The sequence below is a fragment of the Lissotriton vulgaris genome, chromosome 12 (assembly GCF_964263255.1).
Source record: "Lissotriton vulgaris chromosome 12, aLisVul1.2, whole genome shotgun sequence".
Taxonomy (NCBI): Eukaryota; Metazoa; Chordata; class Amphibia; order Caudata; family Salamandridae; genus Lissotriton; species Lissotriton vulgaris.
Genome location: NC_141700.1, coordinates 744,487,758 through 744,511,669, shown reverse-complemented (window position 1 = coordinate 744,511,669; position 23,912 = coordinate 744,487,758). Strand labels below are relative to the sequence as shown.

Sequence of the window (23,912 nt, the reverse complement as noted above, 5' to 3'; positions counted from 1 at the left end):
ATGCTGGTGAGTTGGGGGTGCCAGGGGGAGCTCAGAGACTCTGAGTTTCTGCAGGTCCCCAGTATGACAGGAATGTTGGTGTGAGGGGGGGAGTGTTAAGGTAGTCGTAGAATAGGGCAGATAGATCGGGGAATGAATAGGTATTTGTGGTGCAAAGTGGTCTGTCAGAGCATAGGAGGAGGGGCGTAGGGGTCCAAAGATTGGGGTATGGGTGCTTTCTGTGAATAGGGTTAAGAGCATAGGGCAAAGGGGGCAGACAAAGGGATTGATGGATTTAATCCGATTGAAGTCTTTTCTGAGCAGTGTTATTTCAGTTGCTCGGGTAGAAAGATTGAAATCTAGGTTACGATGTAGCTGATGGAGGTTGGGGGGTGCGGTGTCAGGGCTAAAGGAGGGGTTATGGACGGAGTGGCTAGGGAGGGAGGGTTGGAGGCATGGAGTGGTAGTTTTAAGAGGGGGTGATAATGTGAGATGTACTGTGTTGGGAGAAGGATTGGGGAAGGCCAGGGGATGGGAGGGGTGTATGAGCCGGGAGGGGGGTTAGGCGTGATGTGTGCTGGACTGGAAGGGGGAGAGGGGAAGGGGGGGTAGGTGGAGGCAGGGTATACGGGGCCGGGGGGAAGCGGGAGGGTGAAATGGATGGACATGCAGTTTGTTAAGGCAGGGGTGGAGATATGCGGGGCATTGCTCGATGAGGGGCTAGTAAGAAGGGGAGGAGGAGTAATAGGGAGGGTGTGGAGTGTCGGAATTGGTCGGTCATTAGGGGATGTGGGGGTTTGGAGGAGTGAATTGTGGGGGTGGCTGGGGATGGTTCTGGAGAAGAGGGAAGGGTAGGATTAAAGATGAGGGGTGAGTTGTTATGGGTAGGAGTGTCATGGAGGAGTGGAGTAAGTGTTTGGGGGAGAGAGGAGAGTTGGCAGGGGTCTAGTGGGGGGCAGATGAGGAGTGGTGGAATTGGATAGCGCTAGGGGATGGTTTGAGTGAGGGTAGGAGCATTTGCCAGGGGACTGTCATTCTGGAGAGGGTTGGGAGTAGGGGCGGCCGAGGGGGGTCCAGAGGGGTATTGGGACTGAGGGGATGTTGGTGGGGGAGTAGAAAGTGCCACAAAATAATGATTCACACTGTGCAGCGAAAATGCAGTGTGAAACATCAAGGAATCACAAATTTAGATTTTGAAACACTAGCCTATATAGTTCAGGAAACGTGCGGTTACTAGTCACATAAATAAAGACGTGGCTGACCTGTCAGTAAGTATGTGCAAAGTAAATACGGGCTGCCAGTATGCTTAAGTACAAGTCTAGACCTTCCATGTTAGTATACTATAGAGTTTTGGAATGCGCATATTTTATATATTATTCAGACGCATCTTGCCATGAAAGACCTCTCCCTTTGCACGTTGGCACAGATGGATACACGTCTACATATGAACAGGGCGCTTTGAAACATGCCTCCAAACGGAGTATGCCCTGATGACTGAAAGTTATGCACCTGAAAGGTGTTTCTGGCTTTGTGCATTAATTGTTCAGTCTTCCGGGATACGAAACAACTTTAAGCTCCATTTTATCTTGGGAAGTATTTTTGCTTTTTTTTAAACGCTGTTGAAAATTAACTTTCCTGCTATAGGTCCATTGTACAACGTAAGAACAGGTCTGTTTCACTTTCATTCTTTTGTCAATTGATAATATTTAATCTTTTTCACATTCTGTTGAACACGACTTTGCCCGGTCGCCTCTGAGAAAACCAGTGCTGACCATTGCCAGAGAAGAGATTATATATAAGAGAGGCCGGCCACTAACAGGCTTCACATCATTCTTATTTAAGAAGAAAGACCCTTAAAATTCGATTCTTTGAGTTTTATAATGACTTTTATTCCAAACTACTTCATGATTGCTTATTAAGGAGCTGAAAACATTCACACACTTTCTGCCTATCGCTTTCTTTTTATACATCTGCTCCTGTTGCTTTTTAAGTCATTGTTGTTGTTAAAGGGGACTTGCAACAAAAAAAGCAAAAGGTAGCTATGAAGAAACTTTTTATGGCGAATGCAATACCTAAATAAATTAAATCAATAAACTTGCAGACAAGTGAGCAACCAGCGGCAAACAACTCACCTTTAATAAATGTAACCAGGAACAAAAATAATGTAAGAATAATCAAAACAAAGGCATTGAAACCCCAAAAACCTAGTTGAGTAGGCCTAAGTATTTGATCAAAGGGTCCGATATATGTAAGGAGAAATAAAAACATTTTTGATGCAAGGGGAGATCTGACAATCATTGTAGGTCTAGCTTTCCATCAAAATTCATGAGTGATAATGTTGGGTTGCTCAGGGACCACCCATGGTGCAAATGCTTGAGGCAATTTAACACAAAGTAGCACTAAGTACTAATTGCGCTACAAAAAGGACAGTTTTGCAGATTAAAAAAGTTCCTCTGTGGAAAGAAATATACTATCAAGACGTTATGCTGCTTTGCGTGTCTTTGAGGAAGTGCAAAGTCTTGATAAATCTGCCTCATATTCTCTTCAATCCTATTTTGACAATGCAAATCAATCAAATGATCACAACCAGTGCCCAAATTCCCTCTGTTACCTGTCTACTTGGAATACAACCTCATGAGAAACACGCTTGAACAGTACCTAAGATTTTGAAATGCACATTTCAGGAGGCACCAAAATTCCACAGATAATTGATTGGTGGCTGCAGTTTCATTGTGATGGCTTCTGGTGAAGAAAGAGGAAGATCTACTACTATGTCAGGTGCTAAAACCCCATATTGTCTCACTCTTCTTTAATCGATTCACTCTTGCCATTAATGTTCAATCCCTCCCATATTCCTCCCCAATACGTTAAAGGTCCTTGACCATTTGATACACTGAAGCAGCACCTTGATCTGCAAGAAGTACATTACAAATGTTCAATCATGAATTGTAAATTGTAATATGTTTTCCTTATTTTTTGGGGGAAAGAAAAAGGTGTCTGTCATCAGACTGACAACGAGACATATTTTAAAAGGTTATGAGTGATGCTCACGATCAGCAGTGGTGGGGAATAATGACCTAACTTGAATTAGGCTAAAAAAGAAAGCAAGCCTAGCTCTGTTTTTAGTGAGCTCAATGGAGGCCTCCCCAAGAAATGTTTGAAAAGAAGTCTAAATTGTGCAGGATAGGACAATTTTCACATACATTGATAGCACCATGAACTTTTATTACCTCAGTTGGAAAAAGTCTCTTTCTTCCTAGCATTCAACTAGTTCGTAATAGGGCAAGACTTGTATACCTAAAAGCCCATCACAGATTTCGTAAAAAACTTCACAGACTTCCTTAAGATTGTTTCTCAGGCCTGTGTCTCGACAGAGTGTTTGTTCCCTCTGTGTTTGCTAAAACCAGAAGATAGCATACCACTTTTCCAACTACCAAATTCAGTTCTTCAATTATCTTGCCAGATACATTTTCTGTTCTTGGCACTGACACCCCCAAGACCGCTGAATGTTCTCCTTAAGGGAACAAACACTCAATGAGAGGAATTTGGCTTTGTCACTCGCTTCCATGATCCAAAACTTTATCTTCAAGAGGACCAGTGAAAAGACAGTTTCAAATGGCCACCAGGATGCTTCACAAGAGATACTTTACCAGAATATCGAGTCCTAAATATCATGCTACTCAAATATAGTAGCAATATATTTAAGACCAAAACATTGTGAAACCAAGTACACTAAGTAATATATATCTTCACAATATGCATACACCTTTAAGGAGCAGCATGTATATATCTTTAAGGATCTTATATGTGGAATTACAAATACCAAATCTAGTATTACCTGTACATACTTATCCTCACAATATTTCTGTTGTTACTATTCTTGCTACAAAATATTTATATTATAAAATCGTTGTGGCTGACAGTCTGGCATACACACTCACAAGCAGAGCTCTCGTTGCAGCTCTTTTTGTGTCCTGGGGATCAACAGGTGATGAGCTCAATCTGATCCTCTTTCAGAACCACGCGCAGGTCCTGTCGAAGTGAGAGGCTGGCAGGCACACACCGGGCTCATATCACAGATCTTAATAACAAACTATGCTCCAATAAACGTCCATTTATATTTGATCCACTCCATGGCAAGCAATGCTGGACCCACCCAAACTGGTTTGATGACCTATGATCCTTTTGCCACTAGAAAAGCAGAAGTGAATCTTAATTCTGTTTCTCATGCTATTCACTTCGATTTGATCGGTCCTTTGAAGCTCTCTCCCCAGCGGTAAACATGAGTCACCCCACATCCGTCATCCCCACATGTTGTGACAACGCAGTTATTACAACGACAGCATTGTGAAAACGCGATACCATTACCCGCAAGTCGTTACAACGACTTATAGAGGGGGGGAGAAGGTGTTGGAGTTAAAATCCAACACCTTCCCTACTGTCCGCACAGTTAGGAGTTGGAATAGTAAATTATACTATTCCAACATCCAGCGTTCCCCTTCGCAAAGCGTTGTAAGGACTTGCAGGGTGATGGTATTGCATTGTTACAACACGGTTGTTGTAACAACATGCGGGGTGAGGGAAAGCCGAAAAAGGAGGCATATTCCTCCCCAACATTTAGCTCAGCGACCAGAACATGAAACATAGGAAATTTGCCTGTAACTGAGCAACCACACTCAGTTCAATTACATACATCTATAGGCATTCTTATGGTGGATCATGCAATCTCTTTCTTTTCATGTTTTAAGCCGAATCTTGGCACTGATGAAGCAGCACCTAGTAGAGAACACTTAGAAGAGAACACTATTGTCTCACATGGACAGATTATGCCTTTCATGCTTATTATTACCATCAGATGCTTAATATTATACAGGCTAGATTTTCACCATTGTGTCAGTGATAGCCAGTCAGAAATGGCTAAGAGGAATGAAAAACTTACATGACTCTGCCACTCCTAACTTTATAAATCTGGCAGACACAATGACACCAAGAATGCTCTCAATATGTCAAAAAGGGGGTACAGGATAGTCACAATGTTGCAAACGTGAGAACGATTTGCTAAGGATGACAACTATCATTCCATGTATAGCCTGACTGTTTCCTATTTTATTGAAGAGATCACCAGAATGCTAACAAGGATGCACACAGTCTGTCAAGGATGGGTCACTATTTCTGAGGCATTATAATAATATTGCTGCAAATGCCTACTAGATTTCAAAGATGAACTTGTCTTATAACAGAACAGGTCAGTTGTCGCACAGAGCTCCCACTGTGTGTCAAGAGTGGGCTTCTTATGTGTCAGTGGCAACCAGAATGTCACCAAGAATACACATCAAATGTGAAGTCCATGAGAAACAATCAGAATGTCACAAGCAGAGCCTATGGTATGTCAAGGATGGGATCGATAATGGCAAGGTTGACTAGAACGCTGGCCGTATGCCAACGATTGTGCTCTGTTATGCAGGAACAGGCTAAATATCAATAAGAAAGCCATCATATGCCACGGAATGGTCTTTGTTGCAGACAAAGGGAATTTGTCAGAGATAGCAATAAAATGACAATGAATTGTGTTAGACGGGGACCCGGAGGGTCGGCCGAGAGCAGGGGGAGAGGCCTCCGGTGAGGGCCGTCTCCGGCGATCGTACAGACAAGTAACTTCCCCCCCACAGATGGACACCACACAAGGATGAGTTCAACACACTTTATATACGAATCTTGAGGCAAGGTGGTAACGATACAGTGGAACCAGGATACGGGGATCCTGCCAATTCTAGTCTCTGTAGGGGAAAGGGGGTAGCGGGACAGTCTCAGTACCGGTCCGGTACAGGTGCGGCAAGAGGGAAGCTCACAATCCTCGAGCTTGGGGGTCCGCAAAGATGAGCCGCGGCAGCGCCAGCAGGCTAGGTCGGTGGTTCACAACGAGGAGGGCCGCGGCAGTGCCAGCAGGCTAGGACGATGGTTCACAATGAGAGGGGCCGCGGCAGCGCCAGCAGGCTAGGACGATGGTTCACAACGAGGAGGGCCGCGGCAGCGCCAGCAGGCTAGGACGATGGTTCACAATGAGGAGGGCCGCGGCAGCGCCAGCAGGCTAGGACGATGGTTCACAACGAGGAGGCCCGCGGCAGCGCCATCCGGGATGAGGGAGTCCAGACACCCAGCAGGGGGGTGGAGCCAGCGCCCGGGGAGGCCGGGGGCGATCGACACCTGGCGGAGGGGAGCCATCGACACTCCTTCTCCCATTGACCTGCCAAGTGGTCTCTTCACCCCCTAGGTGGATGGTGGTGCCTCGATGTTGGGGCCTGGCCAGGCCCAGGGTTGGGGTCGAGCCGAGGCCACGCAGCCTTGTTATGTAGTGTCCAAAGATGGCGGCTGGGCCGGGGCAGTGGTGCTGACGGGGGCCCGGGCCAGCCGATACTGGGGTGTTCGGGGGCTGGAGTTCTGTTGTGGATGGGTCGTGGGTTGCCCCAGCGGGTTGCCTGGATGGTTCTTGTCTTGGATACAGGGAGAGCAGGGGTATGGGCCCCGCCATGCGGGGAGGGAGCGGGCCTTCCACGCGGCCTGTCCAACAAATTGCAACTAAATTTCCAGAAGGGGCCTCTTTTATGTCCGCAAAGTCAGAATGTTATAAAGAATATCCAATAGACGTTTAAATGGATCCGCATTATATCAGAATGCTTGTTTCCAGTTCCGGGAGGATCTGGGTTGGCACTTCGGGCTGGACTGTCCCCATGGGGAACAGGGCCAAGACTGATTTGGAACAAAAAAACGATGGATTTATGCCCATAACTCTGAACTGGGATGAATGTTTGACATTGTGCAGCATTCTGTCCATCAATTGTTCTTTTCACATTTGTCACTACAAGTGGGACGGATATGCCCAGGCGGTGGAGAAGTGTGGCTCAGGGGTTAGAGGCGGCAGACCTGGAGCTTGAGTTCGGCCCTGGACCAGGGTTCAATTCCCCGCCTCTGCGGGTCTTGGGCTCAATAATTCCACGGACTCGTTAATTCTCGCTCCGGTGCCTTCTCGACTCACGGGTTCACACTCTGCGACTCTGGGCAATAGCTTGCTTAATCTCCACATCGGCCCCTCGCGGTGGGATGCCTGGCTTTCACCTTGTGGATACCCTGCCAGGGTTATCTCACAGGGGAATACCAGGACGTGTTCCCTAAGCAAGCGCGGAGATGCCCCAGGGTAAGTCATGCGCTATATAAGCTTCATACATTTACATTTACATTTACATTTACATCTCACATGCTCTTCATGCCAATGGAGTCATGCTAGCCTGGCTGATAGGGGTGATGCCCGAAACCGGTCCCAGGATGCTTTTTTCCAGGTCCAGGGAGTACCTGGTTTGGAAGTGTGGGCCGGTCTGTTACCACGAGAAGGCGGAGCAAGACTAATTGGCATATGGCTGGTTTCAAACTGGGTTGTCATGGTGAGCAATAGAATGATGGACTACACCCAGACATGTGACTGGGGGTGAGTGGTTGAAAAGTTTCAGCACTACGTCATTGATCTTGTTGTGTCTGTTATATCAGAAATAACCTGAAAGATACCATGAATGACCTTTGTGTATAAAGGATTATTTTGTGTTGGTCTGTAAAAACAAATATTTCACCAAAAATGTCCCACTAGATTTCCTGGTGATGTGCCCGCGATGGCCTGCCATTGCCTTGGTGCGTCTCATGGAACCTGCACTCTTCTGTGCTGCGGCAGTTGTGTGGAGGATATGCCATGGCTCTGAGCAATGGTTTGAACATGTGTGCAATGTTGGGCAGCATCTGTTTGCTGTTTCATTGTGAGTCAAGGCCATCCCATGCGGGGGTACCTCAGGCAGTGTGTGTGGGGTGTGTATAAGTCGGATAGTTCTTTTGGGCAATGCGTGGTGTGGGAGTCGTCCGCTTCTGCCATGGCATCTTTCTCAGGGTGTTTTAGGCATGTTCTCGACCAATGTCAGATGTGCAGGTGTCCTCCCGTCCTCCTCATTGGGACAATGGAGCTTTCTACTAGAGGTTTGTCTGACTACTACTTGTGGTTTGGGAATGTGATGTGGCTTTGCTGCTGCGATTGGGAACCGTCCTTGGGCTCATGGTGAAAGGATGGTCATTCACACACAGGTTGGTGCTAGGTGCCCTGCAAGGCCTTGCGCTGCTTGTGCAGTATCACTCCATCTCTCTCCCTCGCTCTCTCGCTCTCTTTCCTTTGTTTTTCCGATTGTCACCTAGAATGTTAATCATATGTCAAGAATGGGCATTTATTATGAATGCAAAGACCACAGATGATGGACAGAATGCAGAACAATGTCATACATTCACCCCAGTACAGAGATGAGATCTGGGCCCAAATCCATCGTTTTTCTGTACTCCACACCACCCCAGTTCAGACATGGCTATATGCTAATCAGTCTGACCCTGTGCCTCATGGGAACAGTCCAGCCTGAACTGCCAAGCGATGCCTACTCTGGACCGGAAACAAGCTTCCGAGGACCGGTTTCTGGCATTCCAGCCGTCTTCAGCCCGGCTTGCTTGAATCCAGTGGTGTGGAGTGCATGGGACTCATGTCTGAGCATACCCATCCCACTCGGGTGACAAATGCAAAAACCACAGGTGATGGACAGAATGCAGAACAATGTCATACATTCACCCCAGTACAGAGATCTGGGCCTAAATCCATCGTTTTTCTGCACTCCACACCACCCCAGTTCAGGCATGGCTATATGCAAATCAGTCTGACCCTGTGCCTCATGGGAACAGTCCAGCCCGAACTGCCAAGCCATGCCTTCTCTGGACCGGAAACAAGCTTCCGAGGACCGGTTTCTGGCATTCCAGCCGTTTTCAGCCCGGCTTGCTTGAATCCAGTGGTGTGGAGTGCATGGGAATCACGTCTGAGCATACCCATCCCACTCGGGTGACAAATGCAAAAACCACAGGTGATGGACAGAATGCAGAACAATGTCATACATTCACCCCAGTACAGAGATCTGGGCATAAATCCATTGTCTTTCTGCACTCCACACCACCCCAGTTCAGGCATCGCTATATGCAAATCAGTCTGACCCTGTGCCTCATGTGATTCGTCCAGCCCGAACTGCCAAGCCATGCCTTCTCTGGACCGGAAACAAGCTTCCGAGGACCGGTTTCTGGCATTCCAGCCGTCTTCAGTCCGGCTTGCTTGAATCCAGTGGTGTGGAGTGCATGGGACTCATGTCTGAGCATACCCATCCCACTTGGGGTGACAAATGCAAAAACCACAGGTGATGGACAGAATGCAGAACAATGTCATACATTCACCCCAGTACAGAGATCTGGGCCTAAATCCATTGTTTTTCTGCACTCCACACCACCCCAGTTCAGACATGGCTATATGCAAATCAGTCTGACCCTGTGCCTCATGGGAACAGTCCAGCCCGAACTGCCAAGCCAAGCCTTTTCTGGACCGGAAACAAGCTTCCGAGGACCGGTTTCTGGCATTCCAGCCGTCTTCAGCCCGGCTTGCTTGAATCCAGTGGTGTGGAGTGCATGGGACTCATGTCTGAGCATACCCATCCCACTCGGGGTGACAAATGCAAAAACCACAGGTGATGGACAGAATGCAAAACAATGTCATACATTCACCCCAGTACAGAGATCTGGGCCTGAATCCATCGTTTTTCTGCACTCCACACCACCCCAGTTCAGACATGGCTATATGCAAATCAGTCTGACCCTGTGCCTCATGGGAACAGTCCAGCCCGAACTGCCAAACCATGCCTTCTCTGGACCGGAAACAAGCTTCCGAGGACCGGTTTCTGGCATTCCAGCCGTCTTCAGCCCGGCTTGCTTGAATCCAGTGGTGTGGAGTACATGGGACTCACGTCTGAGCATGCCCATCCCACTCGGGGTGACAAATGCAAAAATCACAGGTGATAGACATAATGCAGAACAATGTCATACATTCACCCCAGTACAGAGATCTGGGCCAAAATCCATCGTTTTTCTGCACTCCACACCACCCCAGTTCAGACATGGCTATATGCAAATCAGTCTGACCCTGTGCCTCATGGGAACAGTCCAGCCCGAACTGCCAAGCCATGCATTCTCTGGACCAGAAACAAGCTTCCGAGGACCAGTTTGTGGCATTCCAGCCGTCTTCAGCCCGGCTTGCTTGAATCCAGTGGTGTGGAGTGCATGGGACTCACGTCTGAGCATACCCATCCCACTCGAGGTGACAAATGCAAAAACCACAGGTGATGGACAGAATTCCGAACAATGTCATACATTCACCCCAGTACAGAGATCGGGGACTAAATCCATCGTTTTTCTGCACTCCAAACCACCCCAGTTCAGACATGGCTGTATGCAAATCAGTCTGACCCTGTGCTTCATGGGAACAGTCCAGCCCGAACTGCCAAGCCATGCCTTCTCTGGACCGGAAACAAGCTTCCAAGGACCGGTTTCTGGCATTCCAGCCGTCTTCAGCCAGGCTTGCTTGAATCCAGTGGTGTGGAGTGCATGGGACTCACGTCTGAGCATACCCATCCCACTCGGGGTGACAAATGCAAAAACCACAGGTGATGGACAGAATGCAGAACAATGTCATACATTCACCCCAGTACAGAGATCTGGACCTAAATCCATCGTTTTTCTGCACTCCACGCCACCCCAGTTCAGACATGGCTATATGCAAATCAGTCTGACCCTGTGCCTCATGGGAACAGTCCAGCCCGAACTGCCAAGCCATGCCTTCTCTGGACCGGAAACAAGCTTCCGAGGACCAGGCTGATGAAGGCTGATAGCCAGAAACCGGTCCTTGGATGCTTGATTCCGGTCCGGGAAAGACATGGCTTGGTAGTTCGGACTGGACTGTTCCCATGAGGCACAGGGTCAGAGCTGATTTGCATATAGCCAGTGTCTAACCCAGGGTGGTGTGGAGTGCAAAAAAAACGATGGATTTAGGCCAGATCCTTGTACTGGGGTGAATGTATGACATTGTTCTACATTCTGTATATCAACTGTGTTTTTTCAGGGCAGGCAAGAATAACACACACTCATCCACATACACACTCACTCATACCCAACCACACACTAGCGCGCACACATACACTCACCATTCACAAGGACATACACACATCCATTTAAAGCACTCACGTGCACATACATATTCATACATGCATGCATACACCTGAAATCTTTTTTAAAAGCACATGCACGGTGACCTTGTCATGGGTCAGTCAATGAGAGGATGACCTTCCCTGCCTATAAGTTTGATGGGGTCAGTGGGAGTTGCAGACCCCACTCTACTCTATGACGGACACTCAACCCTAGGCACTTCAGGGATTAAAATTGAAGCACCCAGGTCTGAGGCTATCAGAGAGATCCCGTGTCAAGGGGGGAAGCTCTCACAGGACTGTGCCAGGTCTGTGCCAGGCTGATGAAGTCACGCCCTCAGGCTGTGAATTCTTCATCCCGGCAAAGCTTGCCTCAGGCGTCCAGGCACCTGCGCATGTCGAGCATGTACAACGCCTGCCTGCCTGTCTGAGCTGACGGTAAATAATGTCTGGCAGCCTGACCTTGACCCTCAGTTCCCAAAAAGAGTCCAAGTATAAAGTTATTGTGACTGCTGTAGCTAAGTTTTTGTTTATAATGTGGAATACTCGTAGGAAGTTGCTCCCTAAGGTATAGAGCTCCAGTATTAGTAGGTTTAGCCCAAGCTGTGGACCTTTGTTATCTGTAGTGGTGTTGGGTGGCGCCATCTTTATGAGACATGTAGACTAAAGGAAATTTTATTATTTTAGATTTTATATTTAACTCAAATTTTTATATAGTATCTACTTTTATAAATCTTTTCCCATGACGGTGAATTTTAAAAATGATGAATTCCATTGATAATAAAATGAGGGTATATTTTTGCTCTTATTGCAATATTTTGAAACAATTCTGTAAATTACATGTGCTTTTATGGTTTAATCGAACCGAAATAAAGTTTCTGAATGAATGAATGAAATAAAGTTAAAAGGTCACATTAAAAAACTATTAAACCATTGCTAGTAGGCTCCTAGTCGGTATAAGAAAAGTACTCTGCTCTGTTTGCCTACGTTTTAGAAAAGCCTTCCATAAAACCAATCGACGTTTTGCAATTTACTCTTTCTAAAAAACAATTAACATCCAATAAAATAAAACGTTCTCCCCCATGCAAACAACATAAAATACAGCCTAAAATGTATAAAAACAAGTGCCAAATACTAGTTCCATAAAACTCAAGCACACTGGAAGAGGCATACTTGTACCGTAGCAGATACAACAAACATTTGTAGTCATTTTAGCTGCATGACTAACAGTTTGGCAAGGGATAGCCTGCTATGGTTGTGCATTTGTACGTATACTAAGCCTTTCATGAGACAATCACGTAAAAAACTCAAATTCGAATGCTTGTCAAGAATAAAATGTTTCTTTCATTTATAATATATGTGTCTTGTCCATTTCCTTGCCTAGTCTCTCTGAGCTTGTCTCAATATCGATACTCCTTCTTTTCTGATGCACAACCTCTTCTGGTACCCCCATAGTTAGATAGAAACGAACTGCTGAGGCGGAAGCCGGGAGCAACGCTGTGTTTTAAATTGTAATTTTGTGCAATCTCTGTTTTGTTTTAACTACTGAGCACTTACCCTCTTCCTCTATTCCCCTCACCGCTTGCACCCGTGCAGCCGATTAAAGCGCTGTTACGGGCCATGGGGAGGATCGCCGTCAATCTCTGGGGAAACCCTGGGTGACGGAGCTAGGCCACGCCCGCTGATGCTAGGCCATGCCCCCTCCTTCCTCTACTTAACCGCGCCCCTAGCACCGCGCGCTGCAGATAGAAACGAACTCCTGAGGCGGAAGCCGGGAGCAACGCTGTTTTTTAAATTGTAATTTTGTGCAATCTGTGTTTTGTTTTAACTACTGGGCACTTACCCTCTTCCTCTATTCCCCTCACCGCTTGCACCCGTGCAGCCATTAAGGCGCTGCTACCGGCCACGGGGAGCATCGCCGCCATTCTCGGGGGAAGCCCTGGGTGACGGAGCTAGGCCACACACGCTGACACTAGGTCACGCCCCTTTCCACCTACTTTCCGATGTGCCTCCCCCGGCCGCGCAGCGGACGTGCGCAGCAGGCATGCCAGCGGCATGCGGAAGGCACGCCAAAGGCAAGCCCGTCTGCGCCCGTCCGCGCCCTGACGGGCCCCGGGGCCGGCCATGCTGCCGGGCTGACCACTTATTCCAGTGAGGAGCTGCTGAACATTAACAACAGTCAGGGTCACTTGGCTGGGCTAACATACAACCGGGATCCAGAGATTGGGGATTTTAGCTAACTGTACCTCCACCTCTGAAACTACCATAACGACAAATTTAGGCCTTACCAGTCACACAGTGCCTGGCTTCCATTCCCATTCCATGTCCATAGTCTATCTAAACACCCGCTCCATGATGAAACACAAGATGGACCTTTTTATCTTATTGGATATGGATAAACCTGACATCCTCCTACTTACTGAAACTTGGCTAACCCAAGACTCTGCCTCAGATATGATAGCGGCACTGCCACCAAATTATTGTATTATCCATGCTGATCGTGGATCAGGTAAACCTGGCGGGGGAGTGGCGGATATTTTTCGCCATGACCTGGGAGTCATAGCCTTGACTAGCCTGAACCTCCCAGACACTGAAAATCTGGTTCTAAAAATTGATACCTCCTACACAACAATGGCATGCGTCCTTTTGTACAGACGCCCTAACAATATGCCTACTTTCCCTCTAATGCTCAGCGAACAAATCGCTAATCTGGCCATTGACCATGCCAGGATTCTTCTGGTTGGGGACTTCAACTACTGGTTTAATGACCCTTTGGAAGGCCCTCAGTCGTGTGAACTCACCGAGCTTCTCACAAATCTAAATTTTGAACAACAAGTGCTCTCACCAACCCATTGCAAAGTTCATATCTTGGATCAGGTCTGGTCCAACTCTCTTTTATTTACAACCCTGGTAAATACCCCATGTTTATGGTCTGACCACTTTCTTCTTAAATTTAACCTCGTCTATTCCCCTAAAAAGATAACCGCTACAGCTGTGGGTGGACGAGCCAGGAAATGGAACTCCCTAGACAGGTCTGAATTTCTACAAACACTTGCCAATTCCATTCCACCCCATCACCCTGACATTAATACATCAGAAAACAATCTCTCTTGCTGGCTGAAAACAGCTAGTGATGTCCACGCCCCGTACAAGAAGGTTAAATTGGCCCGGTGCGCAGACGCCCAAAAATGGTTTTCACCGGACCTTAAAGCAAAGAAATTGGCCCTTCGCCAATTAGAGCGCCACTGGCGTCGCAACTATGCCCCTGACTCTAAATCTCGTTACATCATGGCCAGGAAGGAATATATGAAATCTATCCTATCCACGAAGGTTGCTTACTTTTCTTCCCGCAGTATCAGCTCAACTAATAAATCAAAGGACATTTTTTCTATCCTCAATGAGTTAACAAACCTTGACAACGCCCGCCCAAGCTTGCCTCCAACCCAGACTCTCTGCGATTCACTGAACGTCTTCTTTACAGAGAAAATCGCAGCCATTAAAGCCAGTATTCCACAAACCATAAACCCCACCCTTTCTGAATCAGCAAGTCCTAATACTACTGGCTCACTTAGCAGCTTCATTCCTATTACCTTAGACCAATTCCAGAATTACTGGTGAGAGTAAAATCAGGTGCTCCATCAGACAGATGTCCACCCTACATCTTGAAAGACTGCCTTTCAGTTATTCTGGTCCCTGCCTGCACCCTCTTAAACAATTCATTAGCCACCGGACAAGTTCCCTTCGCATTTGAGGAAGCAACAGTAATACCACTCTTAAAGAAACCTGGGGCAAACCCCACCTGCAAGGCAAACTACTGCCCAATTTCCCTTCTCCCCTTCTTAGCAAAGGTGTTGGAGGCTCATGTTGCTAATTGCCTGTCCAACTTCATGGAGGTATCAAACTGCCTCAAATCACATCAAGCGGGTTTTCGCCCGGCCCACTCAACAGAGGCGGTGGTAGTTTCAGTAATGGATACTCTCCAGGACTGTGCCGACAAACGCCTTCCGCAGGCTTTAGTGCTTCTGGATTTGTCGGCCTCGTTCGATCACACCATCTTGATCGACCGTGTCACCCAGGCCGGCATCCGGGGCACGGCAGCCTGTTGGCTGAAGTCCTTTTTAGAAGACAGTTCTCAGGCATTTCGTCTGGGTGATTTAGTTGGTACCAAGCAGGTCATTGCGTGCGGCGTACCTCAGGGCTCGTCCCTGTCACCCCACTTGTTCAATCTCTACATCTTCCCCCTAATACAGGCCCTCAGAGACAAACAGGTGACGGTGCTCAACTATGCGGACGACCTGTAGCTACATTTTACAATCGACAACTCGGAAACGTCCATTTCCTTCTTTCAGTCAACAATGAGGTTCATCCAAACTTGGATGAACCAAAATCATTTGAAACTGAATCCAGGAAAAACCGAGCTGGTTCTGACCGGGGACAGTGTTAAACACTGGGGCTCACATTACTGGCCCACAGACATGGGTCAGGCTCCAATCCCTTCATCTTCGGCAAAAACGCTTGGTGTCAGCTTGAATAGCGACCTCTCACTCAAAACACAAGTGGGTCAGGTGGTCTCCAAGTGTCTCTTCCAATTGAGAAAAATCCGGAAGGTTCATCGCCTCTTGGCCCTGGAAGCTTTGACACAGGTGGTGATCGCTACTGTGATCTCCCACCTAGATTACGCAAACTCGATCTGTCTAGGCCTCCCTCAGTTTCTTCTGAAACTCCTTCAGATGGTACAAAATCATGCAGCCAGACTGATTCTGAGCCAGCCCAGATGGCAATCAGCCACCCCCCTTCTGAAGACACTTCATTGGCTCCCTGTGGCCCAGCACTGCACCTTCAAATTTGGCTGTATGATATTTAAAGCGCTTCACTGCAAAAGTCCTGAATTTATTTCGAAACTTATCACAAAGCATGCCCTGTCCCGAAATCTACGCTTGGCTCACCAATGTCTCTTACAGACACCATCCTTTAAACGCAAATGCTCGGGCGGTTGCAGATTCGGCACCCTGGCTCCTCGCCTGTGGAATGCCTTTCCTCTTGAGATCCGGTTATGTCCGGACCTCATGTCATTTAGGAAATCCCTAAAGACCTGGCTCTACCAACAAGCATACCACTTACTCTGCAGGCTTTAAACTCTGACTTTGTCCTCTGTCTTCAACAGCGCCAGGAAACCAATCGATGTCAGTGCGCTTAACAAATCATTGTTAACATAATATAACATAGTTAAATATTGCAATGCCAAGATTGTACTTGCAGCCATGGTTGATGGACTGGGTATGCAATTTGGGTTCAAGGAAATCCATTATACTGCATAACTCAAATGTCACCCTTTCTTTGGAAATGCATGCATATAAACAATCTTCCCTTCTCGAAATGCTCCAAAAGTCAGATCACATTCTTTTTTGGGTGCTCTACTTGTAAGTATATTTATGTTACTTATTTGTGTGTCTCTAAAAGACAAATATTTTTGATTGTCTTTACATCTATGCATTATTGTCCTTCATTTGCTTAGGTGTGGTAACTGTACAACCGTGCAGTCTTTACCTGCCTGCCACCAGTCGCCCACTGGACTCCACTGACATTGACGAGGAGGTGCTGCCCCTGGAAGGCTGCAGGGTCATATCTGCCCACCTTCATGTGTCTGACAGCGCCCGAGGGGCCCAGCTGCCAATTGACAATGTCGTAGCGTGCAGGAGGGTTGCCACTACTATCAAAGAATGCTTCTGTGCCAACAAGATTCTGGAAGCGCACCTTTTTCATGTAGTGGAGAAGCTAGAAGAGCAGAAACAATGAAAATAAGAGACATTTTTGTGGATTTCTACCATAAAGGAATATTCAGAGGCAGAGTATATATTTTTCCTCTAAAAAGAATGGGCCAGATTCACAGAATTAACTTAAGACAAAATCCTTAACTTACTACTTTTGGTATTCACAGAAGTTAGGATTTTGTCTTAAGTTTGTCTTAAGACAATTTTAAGACAGACTTAAGACAGACGTAAGTTAGGATTTTGTCTTAAGTCTGTCTTAAGACAAACTTAAGACAAAATCCTAACTTCTGAGAATATCAAAAGTAGTAAGTTTAGGATTTTGTCTTAAGTTAGTTCTGTGAATCGGCCCGCAAGTGCCTAGCTGGGAATCAGAACTGCATTTGCATATGATGCAACTATCCACAGGTAACATCCGTGACTTGTAACTTATCTAAACCTGAAGAAGCTCCAGGCCCCACACTGGAATATGCCCAGTGAAGACAGGAGGGACCCTTGGAGCCACAGACCCTCAATACTCTAGTGATTAAGGTTGTGCTTTTACATTTCCATGGTATGAGTAAGTCTCCCTTGCCAAACCAAAGAGGTAAACATTATATACAGAGGTTTTTGAATGTTCACATTCAATATCTACTTGATATGTAGTCAGTCAAATATCTTTATTCGGTTTATGTGCAAACCATAAAAGCATTCCTAAAAAAACAAGTTTTGTCAGCAAATGTAAAACCATGGTGTGTAAAATACAGTTAATGCTCATAAATACATATAGAATCAATAAATTAAAAAAAAATTAAAAATTTAAAAAAAATATGGGCCTTTATCCATCGTTTTTTGTTAAAAAAAAACAACAAAAAAACTTGATATGTATTAATACAGGAATGAAGAAAGACTGCTAAGCAAAAAATATTTTTGTTTTGTTTGTGCCAGTTACTTTTTAATGATATACAGACATTCCTGGACACAGACAACCCATGTTTCATAAACCTGTTGGCATGCAAGCCCTGGGCTTTTTCAAGGCATGCATTGAGATGACTCAACTTTTTGGGGGTTCGTACTATTTGGTCTGAAATCTTATTCTGGTGGTCATAATCTTCAGAAATTGATGTGTTAATGTGACAAAGAATATGCGGTCTTGCGGGCCATTGAGAGTGGGGGAATTTGGCTAGATCTCCGATCAGATTGCACCACTAGTGTTGCGCTTTCTAGGAGAGATCATCCCAGATTGGATTAATTGCGTAGCCCACTGCTGGTTACTGACACCATAACTTGCCATAGCATTGTGTACTGTTAATGGCCATATTTTTTTGTTTCTAAATGTTGCATTTTTCCTAAAGTTAGACTCCTTCATTGAGGAACATTGGTTCCTGAGTGAAGAAACAATGCTAGATTTTTAGTCCACCCAATACAGGATACATTTCCACAGAATGAATCTTCAATGGCAATCAATATATAATTGATATGGCTCCAGTCATAGTAGGCTAACAAGGGAAAGCCATTCTCAAATAGAAGTGTGGCTCAATGATTAGACGGCAGATACTGATGCAGAGGTCTAGCCCGGGACCAGGGTTCAATTCCCCAAAATTCCACGGACCTGATAATTCTCACCTCCATGCCTATTCCAATCATGGAGTCCCACTCTGCAACTCTGGGCAATAGCTTGCTTAATCTCCACAATGGCCCCCACAACGCTAAGGATGCCTGTCCTCCACCTTGGGGGTGCCCAGGAGTGGACGCCTCACAGGGAAAGCCAGGATGGGTTCCACAGTGGTATTCGTACAAGCGCCTTGAGACCCTTGTGGGTGAGTAGTGCGCTATACAAGTATCAATTTTACAATTTACAAGGCTAAGTGGTGTGCATTGAATGCTTTTCAATAGTAACTGTGGAAAAGTCTTACCTGCCACAGGTGCAAATTATCTCTATCTGCACAGATAGCATTTTGGAAAGGGCCTTCTCCTGTTCTGCAGGATATCAGATCCTGTAGAGCCAATGCTATGGCATGAACTGCTGTATAGACGTTGAATGTGATTCGTAAATTGGTGAAATCAGCGAAGACGCTGTCTAGTCTTTCATCTCCTTTGCATGTTTTAATTCGGTTACCTTCTGGACCTCCTGTGTTCTCGGGTGTAGGCCATTTGCAACCAAAAGCTTCTTCCCAGAATTCTCTTATAAATATATCATCAGCAAACCTTGAAAGGCTGATGTTGCTAAGATGCTCCTTGAACCCTGGCATCTCTCCACTGTTGATTGCAAAGCCAATGGTGCCAGTGAGTAAATCAGAGTACTTTACTGTCGATAGGAGAGCAGTGGTAGACCATGACTCGCTCGCAATCCAAATCTTCCCGGTCACGTTTTGTCTCAAGATCTCATCCATGACTGGGTTTAAGCTTGTTCCACTAGAGAATATGACAACAGCTTTTGCTGTTGAGTCTCTGATCACTTGGACAATCTGTAAGGCATTTCTGTCAGCTCGCCCTGTGAGAATAGTTTCTGAGAAGGCAACACAAACACCAGCCTTATCAATCTCCTGCCTCAGGATCTGAATTCCTTGCTGTCCATAGTCTGTGTCTTCAGCAAGGAGACCCACCCATGTCCAGCCAAAGTGCATGATGAGCTCGCCAAGCCCACGGGATTGGAAGTCATCACTGGGAATTGTACGAAAGAAAGATGGAAACTCATACTTGTCATTTAGGAGTGGACTCGTTGAAAAGTAACTGATCTGGAAAAATGAGAATGCCAAGAATTAAAAATCAGCAAAGATAAGGATACCTCTGGTTCATGCACAAAAAAGTTTCATTGCAGCCAGTCCTTCATGGTTAATTATACCACAGCTACTTTGAACCATTTTGCCAATAACTACAATACTCCTCCTACCACTGCTAACATCTCAGTCCCCTGTAGGTAACGTGTTACACCACCATATCAAGCATAGTCTTCATGAAATGCACCCAGTTCTGCAAAACATGTTTTACTCAACATAACTAATGCTATACCTATTTATGTTATTTAGATCTTGGAGAGTGTCCTGGCTGAGGCTACACACCATATTTAGAGAACTTTACCAGCCTAGCTGGGATCTCTCAGCCTTCATCTCTCTCAGTGGCTCACTTCACAGCACGGAATTTTGCTGAGTGAGCTACATGGTAAAAGGACCCACTTGAAAAACTTTGGTGTTCAGAGAAAATTACCCACAAAATTGGAAAATTAGTTTTTTTGAACAAAAAATAAATGGTCCAATGCACTGGGGTGTTTTTGCCTTGATCCCAGGAACCCAGAAGTGACCCCAAGTGTCAGTGGTTGACCTCATGTTTGAGCTATAGGTTGCAACTAGACCTCCCCTTGACCTTGCTGTTTCCCCTTGCTGTCGTGACTCCTAAGCCCCAAGTGATGCCCCTCAAGTCCTGGACTTCTCCTGTACCCAAACTGGAAGAAGTGGGATTTAGAAACGCTTACTAAATTTCTGCCTAAAGAACAGACAGAGATCGGGGTCGTTGGCAAAGCAGAAGCTGATGGTGTTTGAATTGCTGGTCAACCTCACCTTGCTGGTTTGCACCATTAAAGGAGATTAGACCTGAGCAAAGTTCAAGGAGATACGCTATACGGAACTCCAAAAAGTGACTAAAAAACTCTGCCGAGCTACGCGGATTTCCACATGCAGTGGACTGCATTTGGTAATGCCTTTCACGTTGATTTTCAGTGCAGAGTATTTGTCCTGCGCTGTAAGATCAGCGCAAATAGCACCACGTGCAGCCCAAGAAGGCGCTTCTTCTTTTCTCAACACAAACAGAAGTTTCTCAATGCAAGGCGCCGTAACCATCCGTGACTGCCTGCATTGAGAAATTCAACCGCCCGCGTTGAGAAATGTCACCAGAAGGTGTATTTTCCTCTACTGCGCTCCTCAACTTGACGTTGGCAAGTGCAAATGAGGAAAAACCTCTGCTCCATTATGTGGAGCAGGGTTTTTCAGAACCCAGGCCTAAAGTAGATCTTAATTCCAGAGAAGTTTCAAAGTCCAAATATAGTGTAGATGGCTTCTCTGAAACCATCGCCCACTCACAGCTTTCCTGCTTTCATCATTATGCCCCACTTTGGATCTAACTTGCCCTGTTGATGACTCATTGACAACCACTTTCCCTATAAAAGTTTTTAAGTTAGCCTTGGACCTGGCCATTTTTGCCTGGTCTCCCCCAGATTTTCCTTCTTTTGCTGCACCCACTTTTGTTGGCATTGGGACTCCTTTTTCCTGCTAATCAGTGGTAAAGTGCTTTTGCTCTCTTCCTAAAACATGGTAAAATTAGCCTAACCCTAATTTTCACATTTAATTTACTTCAAAGTCCCCAGTAAATGGAACTAAATGTACCCATGACCTGTAACAAAAATACTATTAGTGAGCCTGCAACAATCAATCATGTGTCACCCACTTAAGTAGCCTTTTAAAACATGTCTCAGGCCTGTAGTGCAGTTTTGAACTGCCATTTTGACCTAGCAAAATAAATCATTTTCTAGGTATTAAACCTTCCTTTTTAATATTTATAAATCACCACTAAAGAAGGCTATAATGGCTCATAGGGCAGGGCACCTGGCATTTAAAAAGTAGTACATGTGTACTTATGTTTGACATATCCTGGGAGTGAAAAACTCAGAACGTCATTATTCACTGTAAGGCCTATCTGTCCCACTGACTAATACTGCTTTACCTTACACTCAAATGAATGTCATTTAAAGTTGTCTTTAATATGAAAGTCAGATTTTAAGCAACAATTCTGAAAAGTTTGTAACACAGCGGAGTGTGGTCCTGGGACGAGGGGGCAGCTGGACCAATTAAATTCAATAAACTACGGGAAGTTGCTGGCCCCACACTTTTATTTTTTGTCTCCAGAGTTAAGAGAAAACAAACAAAGATTAATCTTCTGTTTGTTGGGTATATTTATGTTTACCCTTATGAATTTGTCAATACTGTTTTCAAATTTTCATGAGTGAGAAAAACACTACAATAAATACACATTTATACATATATACACAACTACTTCACATTATACATATATACATTTTATAGACAATCTTCTTCTATAAGACAATAGTTTTTATCCACAAATAATTACTCTTTGCAAGATAAATGTCAAGAATGGGATAACCACAAAAAGAATAAGCAAAGGAATTGCTAAAAGGAAGATCAAAATCAAACTTTGAAAACTGAATCATAGTAGCAATTAATGAAATCTTGTTGTCTTTCTTTTATGCCTGCCTGCCGACGCGTTTCGAATCCGGTGTTTACAATTGCCAGATTCTCATCAGGGCTCTTTCGTTGTGGGTACTCTAAACAAAAAGTGAAGAAGAAGGAAATAAATAACTGGGGTTCTCTAGTTGTCTCATGTCCCTTAAGTCACTGGGTGTCACATCAAAACTAAAAGTACCTTCATTCATGGACGGGCGGTCCCGCGGGTTCACTTCTTCTAGTAGTACCGAAACAGTCCTCAACCTTTTATGGGGATGGATCACCTTAATGTGCAAGTGAAAGGGAGTATTTACTAATCTGGAGTAAAGACAGCACAGTCATGGCGGCACCAAATTAAAGGGCCTCGAAATCGTACCTTATTTTTTTAGGCAAAACGTATTTACAAAGACTTCGGTTCTTCATGTGTCGCACTCGTCGCAATCTAAAACAATAATCAGACATGGTACTTAGAGCCCGGTTCCAGTGAAGTCTAAGATTAAGTCTGCATACCTGCCGAGCAACATACCTGACTCGCTTGTTATGGACGCGGGGTTTATAGTTGTTTGGCACTTTTTCTCCTCCGCGCTGCTGTCATCAGCATTACTTGGTCATGGGGATTCCCTAAGTAAAGCGCAAACTTGTTAATACAATGGGACACGGTGCTCCCGTTTGTGTGTGTTTAGCACGAGCGCTCTCTCACCTGTCCGTATCTGCTCTGGGACGGAGATGCGAACGTTCTCTCGACGTGGCGGCCATGTTTGGTTCCTCCAATATAGACAATCATCCAACTGCATTCTGGACATTGTAGTGATGACAGAATTACCATCAGAAATTGTGTCAAAGTCTATATACTTCAGAGTGCGAATTCAGCCCTGTCTGTGTGCTATTAAATTTTAGAATTAAGTAGGCCTCCTTTTTCAATAAGACCTGCTCTGTATTAGTCACCAGTTTCGACTGATTCGCACTGAACAACACAGTCCACTTAAATTCGTGATCTCCATGTTTATTTTCTAAAAAATGCTGTACAAGGGGCGCAGTTAGGACCTTATTTTTGAGGCGTGATCTGTGTTGGGTCATTCGGGCGTTAACTTGTTGATTCGTCTTACCAACATAAATTTTGGGGCATGGACACACAATGGCATAAACCACGTTCTTGGTCCTACAATTGGAAAAGCCCTCATGCTTCCAAGTGACATTCGCATGTTGAAATGTTTAGCCCTTGATGGTGGTATCGCACGCCACGCAGTTGCCACATCTGTGGTGTCCTTCTATAGGTTTCATCCCCCATTGTGATAGAAGATCATTTTTAGGTTTTGGTAACCTTATGTCAGCTCGGACAATCTGCTGGCCAATGTTTTGATTCTTCCTATATACAAATATAGGACGAGGGAATGGCATTTCCAATTCTTCCAGAAGGTGCCAGTTTTTCAGGACCATTTGTCTTATTTTATGGGTGTCCGGACAAAATGTGGTGACACATACCATGTTTTCAAGCTCACGTTTTTCTTTGACTTCAAGGAGGCACTCTCTTGGAGTATAGCGTGCCCTCTTGTAGGAATGTTTGAGTAACTTCCTCGGATACCCCCTTTGGATCATCTCCTCACAGAAATTCTGTCCATATTGGTCATACTGACCTACCTCAGAACAGTTTCTTCGTATACGAAGAAGTTGCCCATATGGCAGGTTGGCCCTCAAGTTCCTTGGATGTGAACTCTTGTAGTGGAGGATGGTGTTTTTGTCAGTTCTTTTCTTATGCAGAGAGGAATTTAATTTGCCATCAACATTTGATATTTCGACGTCCTGAAACGTCATTCTCTCGCAACTGGAGTCTATGGAAAATTTAATGTCCTGGTGTTTCAAATTTA

At 45.5% G+C, this 23,912-nt stretch overlaps 1 protein-coding gene across 1 annotated transcript in view; it reads right to left on the bottom strand.

Moving 5' to 3' along the window:
* The window catches only part of LOC147678541 (vomeronasal type-2 receptor 26-like), a 65,647-nt gene that overhangs the window by 32,525 nt on the left and 9,210 nt on the right, over positions 1 to 23,912 (bottom strand). The window contains exons 2-4 of the mRNA XM_086946590.1: positions 19,461 to 19,551; positions 17,123 to 17,124; positions 16,614 to 16,841 (exon numbers count right to left, since the gene is read on the bottom strand). Of these exons, the coding sequence (XP_086802716.1) occupies positions 16,614 to 16,841; positions 17,123 to 17,124; positions 19,461 to 19,551 (321 nt within the window). The remainder of the gene's footprint in view (positions 1 to 16,613; positions 16,842 to 17,122; positions 17,125 to 19,460; positions 19,552 to 23,912) is intronic.